A 23,206-nucleotide genomic window follows, 5' to 3' on the forward strand; every position below is an offset into this window, starting at 1 on the left:
AGGGAATAATGGTGTTGAATGCCAAACTGTAGTCCAGGAACAGCATTCTAACATATGCATCCCTCCTCTCCAGGTGAATGAGGACAGTGTGTAGTGCTGTGGCTGTGGTGTCATTGGCAGATCAGATCCATCGGTCGGCGAATTGCAGGGGGTTCGGTGTGGGTGGTAGCATGCTGCAGATATAGTCTTTAACCAGTCTCTCGAAGTATTTGCTTATATATAAGCTCAGAATTGACAAATTACTCTGTCATCAAATTATGTCACTAAATTCATGTGCCAAGCAGTGAATTTAGTAGAATATACAAGCCATATTACTCAGTATTGCCAAGTGATATTAGCTTGTGTATTAAGTAGACTGTTTGGACTCTACATCTATGGTTGACCCCAACCAATGGAGGGCTTAATGAATGAAAATTCACTGCATGACAGAAATAACCTTGACATATGTGCTTTATTCATAATGTTCCTCAGAAAAACGCTGCATTTCAGTCTTTTTGATTGCACATTTGATGAAGTCAGCAGAGGCCACTTTGAATATTGTTTGGCACACATTGCCATCTTTTAATAAAATACACCTTATTGCAGTCAGTTGTAAGCATGCTGCTTTATCTGTCTTTTTCGAAAGCTAATTGTGTATTTGTTTATATGCTGTGGGTGATGCTGAGTGTTTAGTGTCCTTCCCTAATTACCTCCTGAAGTGAGTAACTTGCTGAGGCATTTCAAAGGATAGATGAGAGTTAACTGCTTTAATGGGTTTGGAGTTGCATTCAAACCAAATCAGGAACAGTGGATCTCCTTCCCTGATGGACAACAGTAAAATAGTATGGTTTTCAAAATACTGTGAATTTGATTCCTTCAGCTGTCAGTATGGGACTTGAACTCTAGATCAATAGGCTTCAGTTGCTGGAATATTAATGTATTAAATTAATCATTGTCCTATCGCATCCTAGTTATAAAGTTAGTCTACCAGTAAAATGGTGGTGGGTCAACAGGGGCCAAATAGATAATGGCTGGGGTCACCCATCTTGTAAGGGCACTGCCCAGAAGAAGGCAATGGCAAACCACTTCTGTAGAAAAATTTGCCAAGAACAATCATGATCATGAGACCATGATCACCCACGTCATACCATACGGCGCATAATGGTCATGACTAGTAAAAATCTTATGAAAAATAATCTTGCATTACATGTTAGAAATAGATATGCTTGCAATCAATTTAACAAAATATTGCTTTACTGGCTGAACTGGAACACATCGATAATACATTTCATTGTAACATATGACATCGTTCAATCTCCAGTCTGCCAGCATACAAACTAATCACAACACATCCAACACATGGATTGTCTTTTGCACCAGTTTGTATCAGTGCACATTGCCAGTTGGATGCCATTCATAAACATTTCAATATCCTCGCTGCCTATTAACATCATGTGTATCTCTAATATAAAAAAGAATGATAGAAAATTGCATCTGCTCTGGGATATGGGCAATCACCTTCACTGCATCTAAATGGCATCTGAAATGATATAATTGTTCATTATCATAGAGACAATCTGCAGCAAGTTTTTTTTAAGATGTTTGGAGCTAGAGCAGATTTACATATTGTTCAAATTCGCTATAGCTAAAGCCAAATTGTAATAATATAGCTTGTTCTAAGTGGATATCAAACAAAGGAAGAAAATCTCTTAAGATATCACCACTTAGACGTATTTAAACACTATTATTAATGCAGACCTTCCTATCACCAATATGGGTGATTATAAATTACTTCTGAGGGAAAAAGCACTTGCTTGTTGAATGTTGCTGATATTAACTATCTAAATACATTATACACCAAAAGACAGATTCACAACAATTTAATGAACAATTCAATTCTTTTCATTTCCAGATTAATTAATTGTTATCAATTTAAATGCCATAAAATAACAGTTAGCTATGGCTTAAATGCAAGCAAATTAATCTGGTGAATTGATGGAAGATCCGATTTCTAAATGGACATTGAACCCATGAACACTACCTCACTTTTTTTCTGTTTTTGCACTATTTTTAACCATTTAATATACTGTTATTTATCATGTATTGTACTGCTGCCACCAAGTTAACAAATTTCGTGACATATGCTGGTGATATTAAACCTGATTCTGATTCGCAATTCTTTAACTGTTCTATTAGAGGCCTTTTCCCTTGGTAAAGATTATGACAAATTCAGTTGCTTTTTACAAGCCTTGAATAAGTTTAAACAGTTGTCATGGTTGTGTTAACGTCATGATCCTCTACTGACACATCTTTGAGAAGGCTCTGCACCTTTCATCATTGTTTACTAAGAAATCACCAGAGCTGTAATTTGGCATTGCTTATTTTTCTCTCTTGCAAGAGAAATCATGAGGTGGTTTACAAAATGCAACAGCAGTGTTTAGGGGTACTGAATTTGGAAAAAAGGCAATGCATTTGCAATTGTAACAGAGGGGCCAAACACTATCTTGGAGTCGGACTAGACCACCTGGCCTTTTAAGTCTGCCACAGTATTTAGTATGATCACAGTTGACGTCCTAGGTTTCAACTCTATGCCTGTGCCTGTTTCCCTTAGCCCTGAATTGTTCCATCTTTCAAAGGTTTACCCAAGTACTCTTTTTAAATGGCTCCAACAATTCTAGACTCCATAACCCTCCATGGTATAGATTCATCATGCTCTATGCGAAGCAATTCCTCTGACCTAGTTTAAAATGACTGCTCACTAATCTTGTAACTGCGACCCTTTGCTCGATACTCTCCCATATCCCAACATCGACTTTCGGATGTCCCTTAGGATCTAAAATGCTTTTTATTAAGATTTGGACCAACGCGGTAGTGTGGCAGTTAGTATAAAGCTATTACAACGCCAACGACCCAGATTCAATTCCCGTCGCTGTCTGTAAGGAGTTTGTAGGTTCTGCCCATGACTGTGTGGGTTTCCTCCAGGTTTTCTGGTTTCCTTCCATATTCCAAAGACATACAGGTTAGTAGTTAATTAATCACATGGGTGCAAATGGTTGATGTGGACTTGCTACCATGCTGCATCACTAAATCTCCAAATCACTCCTTATCCTTCTAAGCTCAAAAGAATACAGCCAATTTCTTCAGCCAATTGTAATAAAACAACCATTTTATTGTAGAAATTGGTTAGTGTATCTCATTTGGGCTGCCTCTATGTACGTTAATAAATAAGGAGACCGAAAGTGTACACAGTACTCCAAATATGATCTCACTAGTACTCTGGACAATTGTATCAATAATTCCCAATTTCTAAAGTACAGCCTCTTTACAATAAAGGTCAACATGCCATTTCCAAACTACCTGCAAATAAATACATTTAAAAGACCAACTTCAAGAAAATAAAAAAAAATTATAGAAATCGATGAGGGATGCAATTTGAAAATCCTGATCCAGGCAATGTCTTGGCATTTCATTCTAACAGCAAGTCATCTATTTTCTTTCCAGCTACTGACATATATTCAGACCATGCACCATATTGTTTCAATAAAGTGGCAAGAAAATAGCAAAGCAACTTAGTTCATGCACAGTGACTCCTGAGAGTTCTTCATTGATAGTATCTCGGGTTCCTGTATCCCATTGAACTCTGTGTTGAATATAATAAATAATACAGATCTCTTTTCCAGTGTGTTAGGGCCCTCATTTAGTACATTATGAATTAAGGCCATAAGGTATAGGAGCAGAATTAGGCCATTTGGCTCATCGCACCTGCTCTGCCAGTTCATCATGGCTGATCCATTTCCCTTTCAGCCCTAATCTCCTGTCTTCTCCCTGTATTCCTTCATGCCCTGACCAATCAAGAATCTATCAAACTCTGCTTTAAAATATACCAAAGGACTTGGCTCCATAGTTGCCTGTGGAAAAGAATTCCACAGACTCACCACTCTTTAGCTAAAGAAATTTCTTCTCATTTCCTTTCTAAAAAGACACCCCTCTATTCTGAGACTCTGTCCTCTGGTCTTAAACTCTCCCATCATAGGAAACACTCTCCCCACATCCATTCTGTCAAGGCCTTTCAGCATTCGATAGGTTTCAATTAGATAACCCCTCATTCTTTAGAATTCCAATGAATACAGGCTCAGGGCCATCAAACACTCTTCATATGACAAGCCATTCAATCCTGGAATCATTTTCGTAAACTTCCTTTGAACCCTCTCCAATTTCAGCACATCCTTTCTAAGATAAGTGGCCCAAATCTGCTCACAATACTCCAAGTGAGGTCTCACCAGTGCTTTATAAAGTCTCAACATTACATCCTTGCTTTTATATTCTAGTCCTCATGAAATTAATGCTAACATTGCATTTGCCTTCCTTGCCACAGACTTAACCTGCAAATTAACCTTTAGGGAATCCTGCACAAGGACTCCTAAGTCACTTTGCATCTCAGAGTTTTGTATTTTCTCTCCATTTCAAAAATAGAGTACCCTTTCATTTCTTCTACCAAAGTGCATGCCCATACACTTTCCAACACTGCATTCCATTTGCCATTTCTTTGCCCATTCTCCTCCTAATCTGTTTAACTCCTTCTGTAGCCTCTCTACTTCCTCAAAACTACCTGCCCCTCCACCTGTACTGGTCCCAGCAAAGACCCCTGTGGAACACCACTAGTCACTGGCTGGCAGCCAGAAAAGGCTCCCTTCAATCTTTGCCTCTTGCCAATCTGCTACTGCTTTATCCATGCTAGAATCTTTCCTGTAATACAATGAGGTCATAGCTGGTTAAGCAGCCACGTGTGGCACCTTGTCAAAGGCCTTCTGAAAATCCAAGTACGCAATATCAGCTGATTCCCCTTGGTCTATCCTGCTTGTTACTTCTTCAAAAAACTTCAACAGATTTGTCAGGCAAGATTTTCCATTGAGGAAACTATGCTGACTACGGCCCATTTTATTATGTGCCTCCAGGTACTCAGACCTCATCCTTAATAATTGACTCCAACATCTTTCCAAACACTGAGGTCAGAGTAACTGACCTACAGTTTCGTTTCTTCTGCCCCTCTCCCTTTTTGAAGAATAGAGTGACATTTGCAATCTTCCAGTCTTCCGGAACCATCCCAGAATCTAGTGATTCTTGAAAGATTATTACTAGTGCCTCCACACTCTCTTCAGTCACCTCTTTCAGAACTTTGGGGTGAACACCATTTGGTCCAGGTGGCTTATCTACCATCAGACCTTTCAGTTTCCCAAGATCCTGCTCTGTAGTTATGGTAACTTCACACACTTAATGCTCCGACACCTGGAACTTCCACCATAATGCTATTGTCTTCCACAGTGAAGACTGATGCAAAGAACTTTATGCAGCCTGTCCCTATTTCCTTGTCCCCAATTGCTACTTCTCCAGCATTGTTTTCCAGTGGTCCACTCTTACCTCTGCTTTACACTTTATGTAATGAAGTAACTTTTGGTATCCTCTTTAATATTATTGGCTAGCTTACTTTCATATTCCATCTTTACCTTCTTAATGACTTTTTACTTGCCTTTTGTAGGTTTTTAAAAGCTTTCCAATCTTCCAAATTTCCACTAATTTTTGCACTATTCTATGCCCTCTCTTTGACTTTTATGTTGGATTTGACTTTGCTTGTTAGCCATGGTTGTGTTATCTTTCCTCTAGAATACTTCTTCCTCTTTTGGACATATATATCCCGTGCCTTCCAAATTGCTTCCAGAAATTCCAGCCATTGCTTCTCTGTTGCTATCCCTGCCAGTGTTCTTTTCCAATCAACTCTGGCCAAGTCCTCACTCATGCCTCTGCAATTCTCTTTATTCCACTGTAATACTGATACATCTGACTTAGCTTCTCCTTCTCAAATTTCAGGGTGAATTCAACCATCGTTTTCACTGTCTCCCAAGAGTTCTTTTACGTTAAGCTCTCTAATCAATTCTGGTTCATTGCAGAATACTCAATCCAGAATAGCTGATCCCCTACTGGGCTCAACCATGAGCTGCTCTAAAAAGCCATCTCACAGGCAGTCTAGAAATTACCCCTCCTGTAATCCACCGCCATCATAATTTTCCCAATTTGCCTGCATATTGAAGTCCCCCATGACTTTTGTAACATTGCTCTTTTTGGCATGCAATTTGTAGGCCACATTCTTATTACTGTTTGGGGGTCTGTATAGAATCCCAAATCGACTGTACCTCTTCCTAGAGATGCTGCCTGGCCTGCTGCATTCACCAGCAACTTTTATGTGTGTTGCTTGAAATTCCAGCATCTGCAGATTTCCTTGTGCTTGAGAATCCCATCAGGGTCTTTTTACCCTTGCAGTTCCTTAGCTCTATCCACAATGATTCATCATCTTCCGAGCCTATGCTGCCTCTTTCTAATGATTTGATTTCATTTTTTTTAACATAGCATCGCCACCCCTCTGCCTTCCTGCCTTTCTTTTCAATACGTGTATCCTTGAACATCAAGAACCCACCTAAGATCTTTCAATTATGATTTAGAGATGCCTACAACATCATACCTGCCAATCTGAAACTGTGCTGCAAGTTCATCTACCTTATTTCATATACTGCACACATTCAGATACAACACCTTCAGTCCTACATTCATCCTTTTCGAATTTCTTGCACCATGTTCAACCTTTTGATTCCTAACTTTGTCTGAGGTCTTTCCATTGTCTGCCTCCACAATCTCGCCACTAACTGTTCTGGTACTCTGGTTCCCATCCCCCTGCAACTCTAGTTTAAACTCCCCCCACCTTCAGCATTAACAAACCTTTCGGCTAGGATATTAATCACCCTCCAGCTCAGGCGCAAACCATCTCTTCTGTACAGGTCCCACCTTCCCTGGAGCAGAGACCAATGATCCACAAATCTTATGCTCTCTCGCTTACACCGACTCCTCAGCCAAGTATTAGACTGTATAATCTTCTTAGTTCTTGTCTCACTAGCATGTGGCACGGGTAGCAATCCTGAGATCATAATCTTGGAGGTCATGCCTTTTAATTTAGCACCTATACAGAACCGCGTCACGTCCCACCCGTCATTGGATACGGTCTTAGTAAGGACACCAATCCACAGAATTACGTATTCTTTGAAGCTGGATTTTTTACTTGTTAAAAAAAAAATATAATCCTTGTCTTGCTGTTTGTAATGTGTTATTGATGTTCATTTAATGCCAAGCAGGAGACTTGAAGCTGCTTTGTGAAATACACTAGAAATGATAGTCATACGGCACAGAAACATGACCCGCACCCCAGCACGCCCATGCCAATCATCAAATCCCCACCTATACCAAACTCATTTTCCAGCACTTGGCAACAGACTCATATTGTGACAAGTGTTGGTCAAGATATTTCCTAAATGTTGTGAGAATCTTTGCCTTTCCTACCACTTGTCATCTAACTACCCCTGGGTGAAAGTATTCTTCCTTAAATAACCTCTCAATCTCCTACCCTGAATGTTAAACCTATTTTCTCTGATTTTATAGCTATGTGGAAAAAAGGGTTCTTACTATCTACTCTATTAATGCCCTTCAAAATTTTGCACACTTCAATCAGGTCTCCCTATAACCATCTCTGAAACAAGGAAAACAATCCCAGCCCATACATCTCTCTACATAACTGAAATACTCCATCCCTGGGTCTACTTTGAGCCCTCTTCAATACAATCTTGTCCTTTGGGTGTTGTGTTGCAATCACTATCACATACAGTACTTCAGCTGTCGTCTAACCTGTGTAACATAACCTATTTGCTTTTATTATCAAAGAAATTGTTCACCATTGTTATTATGTCTTCACCGCAGATTGCAGTGCCTCACCTGAAGATTATTCAGTGGGTCCATTTTCATCACTGGGCCAATGGTATTCAGTGGTAAGGAAATATCAATGCTCTGATTTGGCATTAGTGGAGTGTGAATTGGAAGTGGAGTTGTAGGAATCACCCCAAAGCTGTAAAAGAAAGACAAAATACATTAAAATAGGTTTGTACTTTTCCCTCCTATTTTCCCGAACCAGCCTGTGCCTATCTTAAACAAGACTACTATTCAAGTCAAACCAGTCTTTCATTGTTTGGGTGGAAAGCAGAAGAAAGGAGGATAGTTGCCCCTGAATCAAGTATCCATCAGGGAATCTTGATCACCTTATGATACCAGCCAATGTGCCAGAGAAAGCATCCTCTGTGGTATGGCAATTACTCTGCCCAAGAATTGAAGAGATTTGTGAATGTAACACAGTGTATCACGGAAACAGGGTGCCCCTCCATTGTGTAAAGAATAATTCACTCATAATTGTCAATTGCTTTGGTGCATAACTACTACTACAAAGGCAAATCAGATACATATAATTTCACTGATATTGCCAAGTTGGGCTGAATTGATTGCATGCTTCACCAATTTAAAAAAAAAACACAACAAACTATCTGGGTTTATAATCTCTTATATTACCCTTGCAAAGTTATGGTATGCAATGAAACCTTTCATTTCCTTGATATGACACCTGAATTAGTAGATTCACAAACAGTAACCAAGAGTACTGCAGGGAAAAAAAAATCCAAAGGCATTGGATTGTGGGGTGTTCTCAGTTCCCTTTTTATAAAAAGTGGCCAAATCCCACTTGAAAAGTTACTTGAAATTTACTTAAAAAGCATTAACTGGCTGAAAGTGAGATTCAGGATGATATCCTGAAGTATACCAAATTATTGTAGGGGTGTACAGCGCAGGCACAGAAATGGTGCTCCCCCATCTGGAAAGTTTAGAATCAGGGGTCACAGTTGAAAGATAAATGGCAAACTTTGAGGATGGGACAGAAGATTAGGCAGGACCTGCATATGGGTTAAAAGGTGGTGGTAGTTGATGCAGGTTATAAAATGGATGCGTGAGCAACAGTAGGGCAAAGATCCTCACCCACCTTCTGATCTGAAATATTAAATGCTGGCTGGTTCAACAGTAATTAGCTGAAAATTGACTATTCAGCCCATGATTGAATTGACTATTGAGCACTGTGAGGGTCATGTTTTTTGACTTCTCCAGTGCGTTCAACACCATCCGCCCTGCTCTGCTAGGGGAGAAGCTGACAGCAATGCAGGTGGATGCTTCCCTGGTATCATGGATTCTTGATTACCTGACTGGCAGACCACAGTACGTGCGCTTGCCTTTCTCTTCACCATTTACACCTCAGACTTCAACTACTGCACAGAGTCTTGTCATCTTCAGAAGTTTTCGGGTGACTCAGCCATAGTTGGATGCATCAGCAAGGCAGACGAAGTTGAGTGCAGGGCTACGGTAGGAAACTTTGTCACATGGTATGAGCAGAATTATCTGCAGCTTAATGTGAAAAAGACTAAGGAGCTGGTGGTAGACCTGAGGAGAGCTAAGGTACTGGTGATCCCCGTTTCCATCCAGAGGGTCAGTGTGGACATGGTGGAGGATTACAAATACCTGGGATACAAATTGACAATAAACTGGACTGGTCTAAGAACATTGAGGCTGTCTACAAGAAGGGTCAGAGCCATCTCTATTTCCTGAGGAGATTGAGGTTCTTTAACATCTGCCGGACGATGCTGAGGATGTTCTACGAGTCTGTGGTGGCCAGTGCTATCATGTTTGCTGTTGTGTGCTGGGGCAGCAGGCTCAGGGTAGCAGACACCAACAGAATCAACAAACTCATTCGTAAGGCCAGTGATGTTGTGGGGACGGAACTGGACTCTCTCACGGTGGTGTCTGAAAAGAGGATGCTGTCCAAGTTGCATGCCATCTTGGACAATGTCTCCCATCCACCACATAATGTACTAGGTGGGCACAGGAGCACATTCAGCCAGAGACTCATTCCTCCGAGATGCAGCACAGAGAGTTATAGGAAGTTATTCCTGCCTGTGGCCATCAAACTGTACAACTCCTCCCTTGGAGAGTCAGACACCCTGAGCCAATAGGCTGGTCCTGGATTTATTTCATAATTTACTGGCATAATTTACATATTACTATTTAAATATTTATTACTATTTTTCTATTACTATTCTATTATTATTTATTATTTCCATGACTATTACTATTTACTAATAGTAGTATTACTATTACTATTTCTATTACTATTTATTATTTATGGTGCAACTGTAACGAAAACCAATTTCCCCCGGGATCAATAAAGTATGACTATGATAATCAATTACAAAAAAAACTAAAATTGATGCAATTTTGAGTGAAATTATTTAAAAATAATTGGAAAATCTGATTATACTGAACATAATGGAAAAAAAACACAAAGCACTATTGAACAGAACACAGATCAAACACAAAAAAACTTGGTTTTTGCCCTTTAATATGACAGGCTGGACACATGTATGAAAACAATTGACTATCAAAGGCTAAAAATACTTTTTTAAAATAATAGCAAAGAGAAAGTTCACACATTAAACATTTGTTAGCCCTGGCTGAGTGAAACAGTTGGCTCCAGAGACTTGTGCACATGAAATAAGCTGACATCTCAGTATGTCATCATACTTGGCCAAATACCTTCTTGATACCGAGGTTAATAACTTTTAGCTCTTCTCTAGAATTCAGCTCTCTGGTCCATGACTGTGATAAGTTCAGGAGCTAAGTGCTTTTAGTGAAATGTAAGTTGGGCATGAGTGAACCGTTTATTATTGAGTAAGTGCCTCTTGATATCAGCACATCATACTATCAAGCACCTGGGTAACATCAAAAATCAAGATAATCCTTGGGAGAATTTCTGAATACTGGGTTGAAATCAGCAGTAAATCCATAACCGATGGAGGCACGTGCAAGCTCCCTGCTATCTCCTTTGTATGTGTTACACCAGTCTCTGAAAAATGAAGATGGTTGCAACCATGGGAGTGAAGTCTATCTTGTGACCAATCAGGCTATTAATTAGTTGATGCTATCCTCACAAGCAAAATAATCCAGATCTTGGTAATAAGAATAATCAGAAATAGACAGAAAATACCAGAAATTTCCTGGTCAGACAGGATCTACGGACAGAATAACGTATGCATTCTAAATAAATTACATTCATTCTGTTCTGTGTTTTTTTTTGTCCCCAATCTGATGAGTATTTTCTGTTTTTTTTTCCTACAGATGCCGATCTGCTGCACACTGCTCTCCAGGGAATCCGTGTGAAGATACAAAAATATTATTCTAAGCTCAGAAATGATTGCTTTAAAACATACTTTTGCTGCTAAAGATGTACTCTTAAATTCTGGGAAAGCTTTTATCTTAGTGTAAAAATAATGCACATATTAAATAACTTTTTAAAAAATTTTAGGAGATCTGTGACAAGATTGTCACAGATAAATTGCAGCGAGAGAAGTCTGACAGCAGATGCCAAAAGCGCATTAGCAGGTTTAGGCACCATAGCAAATGCTTTACAGTAGGTGACCTGCGTTCAATTCCTGCAGTTGCCTGCAAGGAGATTGTACGTTCTCCCGATGACCACATGGGTTTCTGCCCAGAGTCCAAAGACACACTGGTTGATAGGTTAATTGGTCATGGTAAATTGTCCTGTGATTAGGCACGGATTAAATCTGGGGATTGCTGGGCGGTGCGAAGGGTCGGAAGGCCTATTCTGCAGTGTATCTCAATAAATAAAATCATGCTACAGGATAGGTCAAATAGTGTTTAGGCTGGTATCCTAGATATTACAAACTGAAAAATAAGTCATCACAGGCACAACATGAAACCACAATAATTAAACACTACAACAAATGGACCCAGTAGTGACTGAATTCGTCAGTACGTTATAACTTCAATAGATTGCTGTTTTTGCATGCCTCTCAAAACCAATTTTGGTAGATTATGTGCTCTGAAGGAATTCAAGGTTTTGATGCCTTGTATTTCTCTACACACTATCACCTACTTTTCAATGCCTGATTGCATCTTGAAAAATAATACACAGAACAAGTCTATAAATTTTCTATCAAAACAGTATTTTGATGCAATCATGTATCTAAGCTCCTGCTCCAACTCTCCTCACAGTTCCACAGCCAGTGGAACTAAGTGGTATTAGTTCTCAAATAAAGCTGCTTAGCGTGGTTTTAACCATCACATCAAGTCATCTGGTTTCATCCGATCTGAGATATTCCCTTTGTTTTACCCATCTCTCCCCCAATTTCTCTGTTACTTAAAATGAATCTTTTCAACATCTCTGATTCCTTCCACTTTCCACAAGTCAAAGATGTAACCTTGGAACTCGCATAGCCCTCAATGATACCATATTTTCCTTGGCTATGTAGAACAGTCCTTGTTCCAAACCTACACTTGCATCCCTCAACTCTTTCTCTGCTACACAATAATCATATCAGTGTTGCTTCCTGTGCTCGATATTATCACTTTGGCTAGTAAATTCCAGTCTGCTCTCAAATTTCAGACCCCTCTACTTTTTTTTGGATTTCCAGGAGACCAACCATCCAGCGATATCTACTATAAAACCACTGACCCACATAGCTACCTCAAACTCCTCCAGCAATGTCTCCTGTAAGGACACCATCCTTTCTCAGTTTTCTGTCTCTGCTATTTCTGCTCTTAAGACAATCCTTTCTTTCTCAAGACTTCTGGATGCATCTTTCCCTCTCTTATAATTGACACTTGCATTTCCTTATTTCCCAGATGTCTGCTTTAAGACCATTTCCTCAGATCGAACGGGGATTGAGTTCCCTTCATCCTCACTTTTCACGCCTCAAGCTTCTACATTCAGCGCATCATTCCTTTGCTCTTTCATCCAGCTATTCAAAATCCCACCATTAGTCATGCCTTCCCTTCTCCTCTCCCCGCTCCCCCTTTCTGCAGAGACCATTTTCTCCGAAACTCCCTGGTTAATTCATTCTTCCCCACTTAAACCTCCCCATCTCTTGCAACATACCAGCCACCATTTCAATTCTCCCTCTTAACCCTTTATACTGGCTATCTTTCCTTTACACTCTCAGTCCAATTCAAGACATCGACCATCCCCTTTGCTTCCACAGATGCTATCTGAACCGTTGAGTTACTTTAGCAGGCTTTTTTCACACAGATTACAGCATCTGCAATCTCGTGTCTCCAATTAAAACTAAACTGTTTTTCCCTTTGATAAAAGATTCTGGACATGAAATATTGTTTCTCCTTCCACAGAGACTGTCTGAACATTTCTAAGCTTTTCTGAATTTAGTTCAGATTTCCAGTAACTGCAGTTTCTGCATTCAATTTTACCTTTTCCCTGAAGCTCAGCTCCAATAATCTTCTCATAAAATTCTGATCGAAACAAACCGAGTAACCTAAGGGGATGGCGGGAAGGATTTTGCTATTTGAAGGATGAGTTAGTGAAAAGGGCTGATGATCTCAACAGCTAACCATCTTTCATATGTACTTTCTATATCCACTGAAGCAATCATCCCACAGTTAGAAACATTTAAGGAGTTCTGATATTGATCACCAAGTCACTTCAACAGGAAGCATAGAAATGACATTCACCCTTCTAATGTAACACTGCTGGAGATGAGACCATTTTGTATCCAATTTCCACCAGAGAAGGCAGAGCCCATGAAAAGCAAACTAAAGCTTTCACTCTCCTCACCTACATTGGAAATGAACATCCTCAGTTCAACCAGTCTTCATTTCTAAGTCACCATTTTTGGGTTTTCTTCTACATAAATGTAAATTTAATATTGCCATTTTATGTGTAGATTTATTCTCTGTAGGTGTTACACTTTACTCTGCGTTGTTACTGTTTTACCTTGTTCCTCAATGCACTTGATAATTATACAGTACACAAGACAAGCCGTTCCCTACATCTCAGTATATGTGACAATAATAATCCAATTTCAATCCATTTTTGACAACTTATAATGTATTTGAACTCAAGAGGTGAAAGAGTTTAAATTTAAATGTATAACAGAAAAGCTGGAAATCTAAAATAAAAACAGAAAATACTAGAAACATTCAGCAGGTCAAGCAGCATCCATGGAAAGTGAAACAAGATTAGTACTGAGACCTTCATTGAGTCTTTACCGCGAAATCTAAATTCTGTTACTTTACCACAAATATTACTTGACCTGTTGAGATCTTCCAGCATTAGTTCCCCCCCCAACTGAAAATGCTTCTTCTTTTTCTACTCTGAAAGAATATCATACTGTTTCAGTCAGACGCCTAGATGTTTAAATCCCAGCAGCAGCTGAGCTAAATCTTCTTCTGTCTTGAAAGCAATGGCTCAAAGCCTACAGAATTCTACAGAATCCAAAAACCATCCAGTATCCCATTGACGATGCCACTCTTTATACATAGAAAAGGGACTTGGAGAAACTAACTTTCAACGATGTAGAAATTTATCTTTTAAAAAATTCACACCCTTGAACTTGAGGCAGTTACTGTAAGCAATCTAGACAAAAATCTTAACATAATACAAAGCTATCAACAGAAAACAATGTGGAACTCACACTCCAGCTGAGATTAGATAATTGAGAGCAAAATAAATATCACAAAGAAGATATTTATATTGTCACACAATTAAAGAGAATTTGAAAATTATATTTCAAGCAACAAAGCAGATCATTAATGTAAAAATACTTTCACTTCACTTCAGTTTTTCCATTATACATCAAGTAACGAAAATTGGAAGATTCCCAATTTTATATATGACTATTACATTTTAGTCACCAACAGCTAAATTAAACATGCTTGCAAGCCAGAATGCACCAGGTTTAATCACCTACTTGATGACAATTGGCTTATTTCCGTCAAATATACATCTGGGAGAGACCATTCTGGGTTCAGCTCCACTAAGTAAATTAGGTTGTTGGCAGCATGGTGCGTCACAATCCTTACCAGGTTTGGTATTAACTACTGGAAAACGTGTAGGATCAGTGGATCACGACTAGACTGGTGACATCCAATGGAAGAGTATTTAATCTTGATTTATTCTCTGAACTCATACATGGATGATGGCACTATCAACAATATAACTAATATGACCAACACCCGAAGAACCATATCTTGTTAAGATAATGATGATACAAACATGAAATAAAGAATCATGTTTCAACATCACTTTCAATGTCACTTCTTATTTATTTACATTTTGTAAACGTTTATTACCTATTTTTATTGAACTGAATGGCAAATTCAACCATGTGCTGTAAGGCCTTGTTTGTGAAACTCATTTCCATGTAGATGTGACCCTGCCTTCGAGAAAAGGTGCCAGTGATCTCCAAACCCTTGGCCTTCACTGCAGGTAACCATACCTGCGGGGAGAAAAAAAATCTAATTTCAGCCTTATAGGATATAAGAGTACAATCAACTGATTCATTAAGCATATCAAAAAACAAACAGAAAAGTACAGATGATGGAAATCTAAAATAAAAACAGAAAACACTAGAAATACACAAAAAACTTTTCAGAGTTTTAAAGAGATAAAGATTACCTTTATTTGTCACATGCACATCGACGCTTACAGTGAAATGTGTTGTTTGTGTCCAATCAAATCAGAGAGGATTGTGCTGATCAGCCCAAGATGACCACACTTGCGGATCAAATATGGGATGCTCACAACTCACTAAACTGAACTGCATGTCTTTAGAATGTGGGAGGAAACAAGTACGTGGAAGAAACCCACACGGTCACAGGAAGAAAGTACAAACTACTTACAGACTGCAGCAGAAATTGAACCCCACCTTATAGGTAATGCTGTAAAGAGTTCGTTAACGGCCGTGCTGCTCAGGTTAAAAAAATCTTTAACCTGAAATGTAAACCCTGCTTTTCTTCCCACACACACAGCCCGACATGTTGCATGTTTGTAGAATTTTGTGTTTTTCATTGGGATTCATCAAGCATTGTGTGTGGCTTCTGATAATAGGCAGGGATTTAATGTCTTCATTTGTCTGTACCAAACATCACTTTAGTCTCCTTATCTCTCTAGAACATGCTAATTTAAATGAAATCACCAGCATAAAATTCTGTATTTTCTCATTTTAAATTTCTATATTAAATGTTGGATTACATTTTATCTACTTTAGAAATACTCTGTCTCAATCGATTTTCAAACTGATGACAGGTTGAGCATTCTCTGTTCGGCTAGAAAACATTGTATTTGATTGCTGTGAGAATATTTATCAATTGTTTTCCATTTTCACACTTAATCTAATGTTTCCACTGCATCTATCTCTCAGGCATAGTTAAAGCTTTCTAATTGGTGCCGAATTATGAATTGTGCCCATAGGCAGGAAGTTGGGAATGACTCAAACTAACAGTCCTGAAGAAGGGTCTCGGCCCCTAACGTTGACTACCTATTCATTTCCATAGATGCTGCCTGACCGGCTGAGTTTCTCCAGCATTTTGAGTGTGCTGATTTGGATTTCTAGCATCTGAGGATTTTCTTGTGTTTATGATACATTACTTAAAATATTGGCACAGGCAACTTCTAACAATTCAGGATTATTAAAGTTTTGTTTTTGTCTGGTTTTGGGGCATCTCAAAAGTGTTTACAACCAATTATGTAGTCATGAAATGTAGTCACTGATGTAAGGTAGAAAGCAAGACAAAAAGTATAGAGCAATGTGATTTTAATTGAGGGATGAATATTGACCAGGTCACAGGAAAGAATACGTTTTCTTCTTTTTAAGTAGTCATGGCTCAACTTGCATAAAGTTCTGGCCATCATACTATTAAATTCATGGAATATGCAACAAATAACTCAAAACTTGTTTTTAATATAAAGCTAGGAAATTTTATAAAACACAGTAGATCAGAATATTAACTTTAAATAGGGATGGGATGTATTATATAAGTACTGTATTGTTAAAGACATCACTATGCTAATACCATGTAGTTTTGTGAAGTCAGTACATTCCTTTGAAGCAGGAAAACACAGACTTAAGGATTTTCAACCAGTTTTAAGTTAGAGTCCAAGAGGATCAGAATTATATGCCACTGACATTTCTGACAACAGGTAAATAGGTGCTGCTACTGCTGTACAGCGACTTCTATTGCCATACAAGTCCTATTTGTCATGACTTATGAAAAATATTTTGCCTCATAAAAGGCCTCTCAAACAAGTCATAAAAGTGAAGATTGAGGTCTGTTTTAGACATTTACTTACAGGACCTGATTTAATAAGTGCAGTATTGGATGTTCATCTGTCACAATGTTTATGTCTTTAACTTTTCTCTTCTTCCCAACCACTCCCATTTTCAACATCCACTGGAGATAATCCCATTAATTTTTTAACCATATCTGAAAACCTCTCCACTTGATTTTCCCTCTAACCCCACAACCACCACTACACCAGCCCTTCATCCTCTCTGACACTAACAAGACCCACCCCTCTCTGACATCTCAATCTTCATTCTGATCCTAGTTCTTCACTTCCAAGTCTATCATTCAGATGACCCAACATTCTCCTTGGATTCTTTTAACCCTTTCCTCAACCTTCAGAAAAGTAACACTGTTTGTAGAGCTGTTGCCTCAGAACTCCAGTGATTCATGTTGAATTGTGACGCCTTGACTTGTCTCCGTAGACTATACATATTCTCCCTGTGACCCATAGATTTCCTTTGTGTGTTCACGTTTCCTCCCACATCCAAAGGTTGATGTGAGGATTGACATTTTAAATGCTACTGCAAAATGCTCTTACTGAGTAGTAGGATCAGTGAAAGGCGTAGTTGATGGCAATCAATTAGTTACAAAAGTACTCCAGTTCCAATACCCCCAAGGATGTATAAATTGTTTTTTGGAGTCCACTGTACAATTAGGGTTCCCATGACTGAAAATAGGGTTATAAGAGAACTTATACACTAGCATGAACTTCTAATTCCATGTAAACATAAATAGATGGAAACTTGCATTTAGCACTGAACCACTTTTGTATAACTTTCCAAACTTCAGGAGCTATTGTACAATGGAGAGTGAATACTATTTAGAAAGTAAATATAATCACTTCAGACAGGCTAGAAACACGAGGATTTTCTTATTTGCTGGCAATAATAAAATCAAACACAACTCCACTTTTATTCTGTACCAATGAAGTCACTTACAGCTTTCGGTGCCACATAGCCTCCAGCTGCCATTCCCATTCCAGTTGACAACTCAAAGAGATCACTCAGACCACTGCTTGACATGGCAGGAGTTGGAGATGGACCAAATGTAGCTGGTACTGAAGATGGTATAAAGCTTTGGCCAACCTGCAACGAATATAGATTAGGAACAATATTCAACAAGGGAATTTTTTCTTTGTAAGCAAAGTTATACACATAATTATTCCCAAAGGCAAAGTGGTTGATAGGACAACCACCTTTTCAAAAAGAAATTTTCCATGCATACCTTTGCATATTAGTATGCCTTACTATCGGTTCCCATCCCATTGGAATCAAATTCACATGAACTAACATATTTTGAAAGGACTGAAGATATAGAACACTAGAAGCATCAGCAATATTTTAACAATGAAAGGGTTTGCTGTGTTTTTATTTGATGATTCCTACTGTAATTCAAACTACAATTACCTGTTGCCATATAATTTTAGTCCCATAAATAGTAAAACTAAGTTAATGTAGGAGACAGAGGAGAACAATAGGTAACACAAATAGATGAAGAGCAATGGGAGGAGACTTGTATTAGGCAAAATGCATAAGTGTAGAACATCTTGGTCTGTGAAAAGTTTCGGTACTATACAATCTGTGCAAGACAAGAGCTATACAATAGAACTTATTACTTTCCCTTGTTTTACATTAAATTCAAGCACAGAATAAATGTCTGTAAAGATTCCCATTCCTAATTACTGTTTGGTTATTCCTGTGAGATTGGAGCATACAGGACAATTCCACAGTCAACTGATGCCCACACTGGGAGACTGGACACTTGGATATGCTACCAGCAGAGTGGACTGGAGATGCTCATGGAATCACACTGCAGCAAAAGTCTTTTTAAAAATCATTTCTTGAAAGTAAGAAGTCATTACAAATTTTCAAGTGTAATCCATCCATGACTTTGAGGAAAACTCACCGCTGGACTCCCACCAGTGGGCCCACCAAGATCTCCTCCAAGCTGAAAGATATAGAATACAAAGAGCCAGGGTCAGTGGGACCAGTTTGTTTTTAAAAAGCAGGAATATATCTAAAGAAAGACAATGGTGAAAGGAGGAAATCATTCATTAGCTAATTAATGAAGCAAGTATTTTCATATCCTGATCAATTTAATTTTTCCTCAGTGGAAGAGATAACAGAAAATTGCTCAAGGTTGAAGTGAGTTTATACTCATTTACTTTTGAGAATTTTTGATGGGCTGAGGGGAACTTGCAATTTTGTTATAGGTAAGAATTCATAGTTAATACTTTAGCTGGTAAGATTCAAGGAGGAAATAAGCAGGTAACAATTCTAGAAGTTAGTCAATAGAGCTGACCGGCTTAGTAAAGATGATCATAATCATTAGGGAATAAGAAAGGCAGATTTCAAATAAAAAGATCAATATCAAGGATGGTTTACTTTTAATGAATTGAAATGTGATCAATGCAGAATTTGTGTGCACACTCCTCAAATGTTGACACACATACTGAATTGGATTATTAGCTTCTGCTGCAATCAATTCCTCAACAAACCTCAGAAAAGCAACTGAATCTTGCAGCCAGCCTACATCTAGATTTAAAAAAAGACATTTCTGGCATGATAATACACATCAATTTAATTTCCAAGGATTGAAATAGGACATTTAATTTGCTTTATCAAATGTGAAGGTTGTAAAATATTTACAATCACCAGGATACTCAGTGCCAGAGGCTACAATATTAGATATAACTTTTACGCTGCCCATGGTCATTCATGTAGAACAATTTCAGAAGTGCTTTATCATTCTGATGGTTCACATTACATCTAATTATTTCATTCCACTGATTTCCTCACTCTTTCTATCTTCTACCTTTGTAAATTTCAGTTCAGCCAAAATTCTTGTACCATGTCCTGATCCTGCACTGACCTGTATAGTTTCAGTTCAGCAAATCCTTATATTTAAAAAGCTCAATTTTTAAAAATCTTATGGTTTGATTTTTGTAATCTCCTTAGACCTTAAAACATGGCCTTCCTCCAGTTCTGGTTTCCTACACAGCTACAATTTACTGCGCTTCATTATTGTCCCTTCGGCTTTCTGTCAACCGTCAGTCTCCTGAACCAGAGGGGGTAGCTTTGTTTACCCCAACACTTTCACAACTTATGCACTCACTTACAAGGACTCCACAACTCATTTACTCAATATTACTTATCTACTAATTATTACCGTTTCTTCTTTTTTGTATTTGTACAATTTGTTTGTCTTTTGTACATTGATTGCTTCTCAGTCTTTTTTTGTGTGTAATATTTGTTGATTCTATTGTGTATCTTTGTATTTACTGTGAATGCCCACAAAAAATGAATCTCAGGATAATGTTGATGATGTGCATGTACTTTGATAATAAGTCTATTTTGAACTTTGAAAATTCTTGCATTCTCTCATTAAATCTCTCCTGTTTTGCCCCTTGTACTCTCCTCCTTTGACATACTCCTTAAAACCCCACTTTTTAAATCAGGCTTATAAAAATCAATCCTAATATTTTGTTATGTAGCTCATTTGCTGATAATGCCCCCACATTTTGCTATGTTAAAGCCAACATATAATTGTTAATGGTATTAAGTACCCCAAGGAAATGAATGGAGGTTCTAAGTCAGTTTGACAGGGAAGTGAAAATGCAATGAACATTAATCTTTGCACTTTTGTGACAAGCTAAAATTGAATAGGGTTTCCCTCTGAGTTCACTGCATTACCTTTTGGCAGCCCAGTGCATTGACAATGCATGAACAATTGTGAGAACAGGAAATGCATAAAATGTCAGGCAGCAACTGTGCAGAAAGAAACAGATAACTGCCAGCCAATGCTCTTCTCCCAACATTTTGATGAAAAACCACTCACTTCAAGGTTAACTTTTCTTTCTCCACAATGTTCTTGACATGCTGAACATTTACAGATTTCAATCGCAACACAAATAGTATGGCAAATCTGATAAAAGCATGGTTTGGACTTCAGTGATGCCAGAAACAGTAGGTTTTCTGGACAACTGAATGTCATTCTTATATATCCACCAGTGAAAGGGAGCTTGGCAAATTGCACCATGGTGAATGGAGAGGCAGTGTGGCAAACAAGGGCCCAGGTTAGATGAGAGGCTGCGCAATAAACCACATACTGAATTGTCAGAATTTCCGAAGTCATACAGTGAATCATAGGAATTTAACTATATTTTGCTTTTATATTATTTCTTCTTCCTTCATGTTTATTTAATTTACCCTTAAAAAATCTGTAAAATATGAATTAAGCTTGCTTTAATATCTGGTCTACCCTAACTACAGAGCAAGATTGAGTTCATGTAAAGACTGACTTTACCAGAAGCAAACTGAAATCACAATGGTGATGGTGGGAAAGCAAATCCCCCATAAGAGATACTTACAGATACTGAAACACAATAAGTACTCAATTTTTCATAAAATGATTTTCTTCTGTATGCCCTACAGCTTAATGAAATAGCAAACATTATTCATTACTCCAAGTCAAAGAAATCTGTGCCCAAGATGTCTTGCCAATATACATTATATTATGGATGTTCAAGAAGGCTGGCAAGGCATGAAGGCTATAAGTATGGGATAGTCATGTAGTCTACATCAATGACACCAGATCATAAGTGATCAAAGACGCTTACAACTATATAGGATCACTTGTCCTAAATATTCCAAAAAAAGAACATTTCAAAGCTATCTGTAAGCAGCAAAGAGAAAGGCAACATATATCACATCACAATTTTTACTGTTTTGATAACAAGACCATAAGATATAGGAACAGAATTAGACAATTTGATCCATTGAGTCTCTGCGCCATTTCATTATGGCTGATCTGTTTTTCCTGTCAGCCCCAATCTCATCTCTTTCCCCCGCATATCCCTTCATGCCCTGACCAATCAAGAATCTATCAAACTCTGCCTTATATATACATAAAAACTTGGCCTCCACAGCTGCCCGTGGCAAAAAATTCCACAGACTCACCACTCTCTGGCTAAAGAAATTCCTTCTCAGTTCCGTTCTAAAAGATCGCCCCTCTATTTAGGAGCTGTGTCCTCTGGTCTTAGATTCTCCCACCGTAGGAAGCATCCTCTCCACATCCACTCTATTAAGACCTTTCAGCATTCAATGTGTTTCAATGAGGTCACCCCTCATTCTTCTGAATTCCAGTGATTACAGGCCCACAGCCATTACACACTCTTCATATGACAAGTTGTTCAATCCTGGAATCATTTTCATGATCCTCCTTTGAAGCATCTCTAGTTTCATCACATCCTTTCTAAGATGAGGGACCCAGAACTACTCACAATACTCCAAGTGAAGTCTCACCAGTGCTTTATAAAGTCTCAACATTACATCCTTGTTTTTATATTCTAGTCCTCTTGAAATGAATGTGAACATTTCATTTGCCTTCCTCACCACAGACTCAACCTGCAATTTAACCTGCACAAGAAATTCCAAGTCCACTTGCACCTCAGATTTTTATATTTTCTCTCCATTTAGAAAATGGTCAAACCCCATTTCTTCTACCGAAGTCCATGACCAAACACTTCCCGGCATTGCATTCCATTTCTTTGGCAGTACACCTAATCTTTTCTATGTCCTTCTATAGCCTTTCTAAATCCTCAAAACTACCTGCCCCTCCACCTGTCTTCGTATCATTGGCAAACTTTGCAACAAAGCCATCAATTCCATCATCCGAAGCATTGACATATAACGTAAAAATAATCGGTCCCAACACAGACCTTTGTGGAATGCCACTAGTCACTGGCAGCCAACCCGAATAGGCTCCCTTCATTCCCACTCTTTGCCTCCTGCCAATCAGCCACTGCTTTATCCATCCTAGAATCTTTCCTGTAATACCATGGACTCGAAGCTTGTTAAGCAGCCTAGTGCATGACACCTTGCCAAAGGCCTTCTAAAAGTGAAAATACACAGTATCAACTGATTCTTCTTTGCTTATCCTGCTTGTTATGTCTTCAAAGAATTACAACAGATTTGTCAGGCAAGATTTTCTCCTGAGGAAACCATGCTGACTATGACCCGTTTTATCATGTGCCTCCAAGTACCCCGAAAATACATCTTTAACAATCAACTCCAGTATCTTCCCAACCATTAAGGTCAGACTAACTGGCCTATAATTTCCTTTCTTCTGCCTCAGTCCCTTCTTAAAGAGTGGAGTGACATTT

General features: G+C 38.5%; 1 protein-coding gene across 2 annotated transcripts in view; it reads right to left on the reverse strand.

Moving 5' to 3' along the window:
- ap2b1 (adaptor related protein complex 2 subunit beta 1) overlaps positions 1-23,206 on the reverse strand; it is a 265,422-nt gene that overhangs the window by 101,709 nt on the left and 140,507 nt on the right. Inside the window, exons 15-18 of one of the 2 annotated variants that reach the window (XM_072243606.1) lie at positions 18,949-18,990; positions 17,982-18,128; positions 15,049-15,194; positions 7,792-7,921 (exon numbers count right to left, since the gene is read on the reverse strand). In XM_072243606.1, coding sequence (XP_072099707.1) covers positions 7,792-7,921; positions 15,049-15,194; positions 17,982-18,128; positions 18,949-18,990 — 465 coding nt within the window. The remainder of the gene's footprint in view (positions 1-7,791; positions 7,922-15,048; positions 15,195-17,981; positions 18,129-18,948; positions 18,991-23,206) is intronic. The other variant, XM_072243607.1, reaches the window with a different exon arrangement.

This window comes from Mobula birostris, chromosome 25 (genome assembly GCF_030028105.1).
Source record: "Mobula birostris isolate sMobBir1 chromosome 25, sMobBir1.hap1, whole genome shotgun sequence".
Classification (NCBI taxonomy): Eukaryota; Metazoa; Chordata; class Chondrichthyes; order Myliobatiformes; family Myliobatidae; genus Mobula; species Mobula birostris.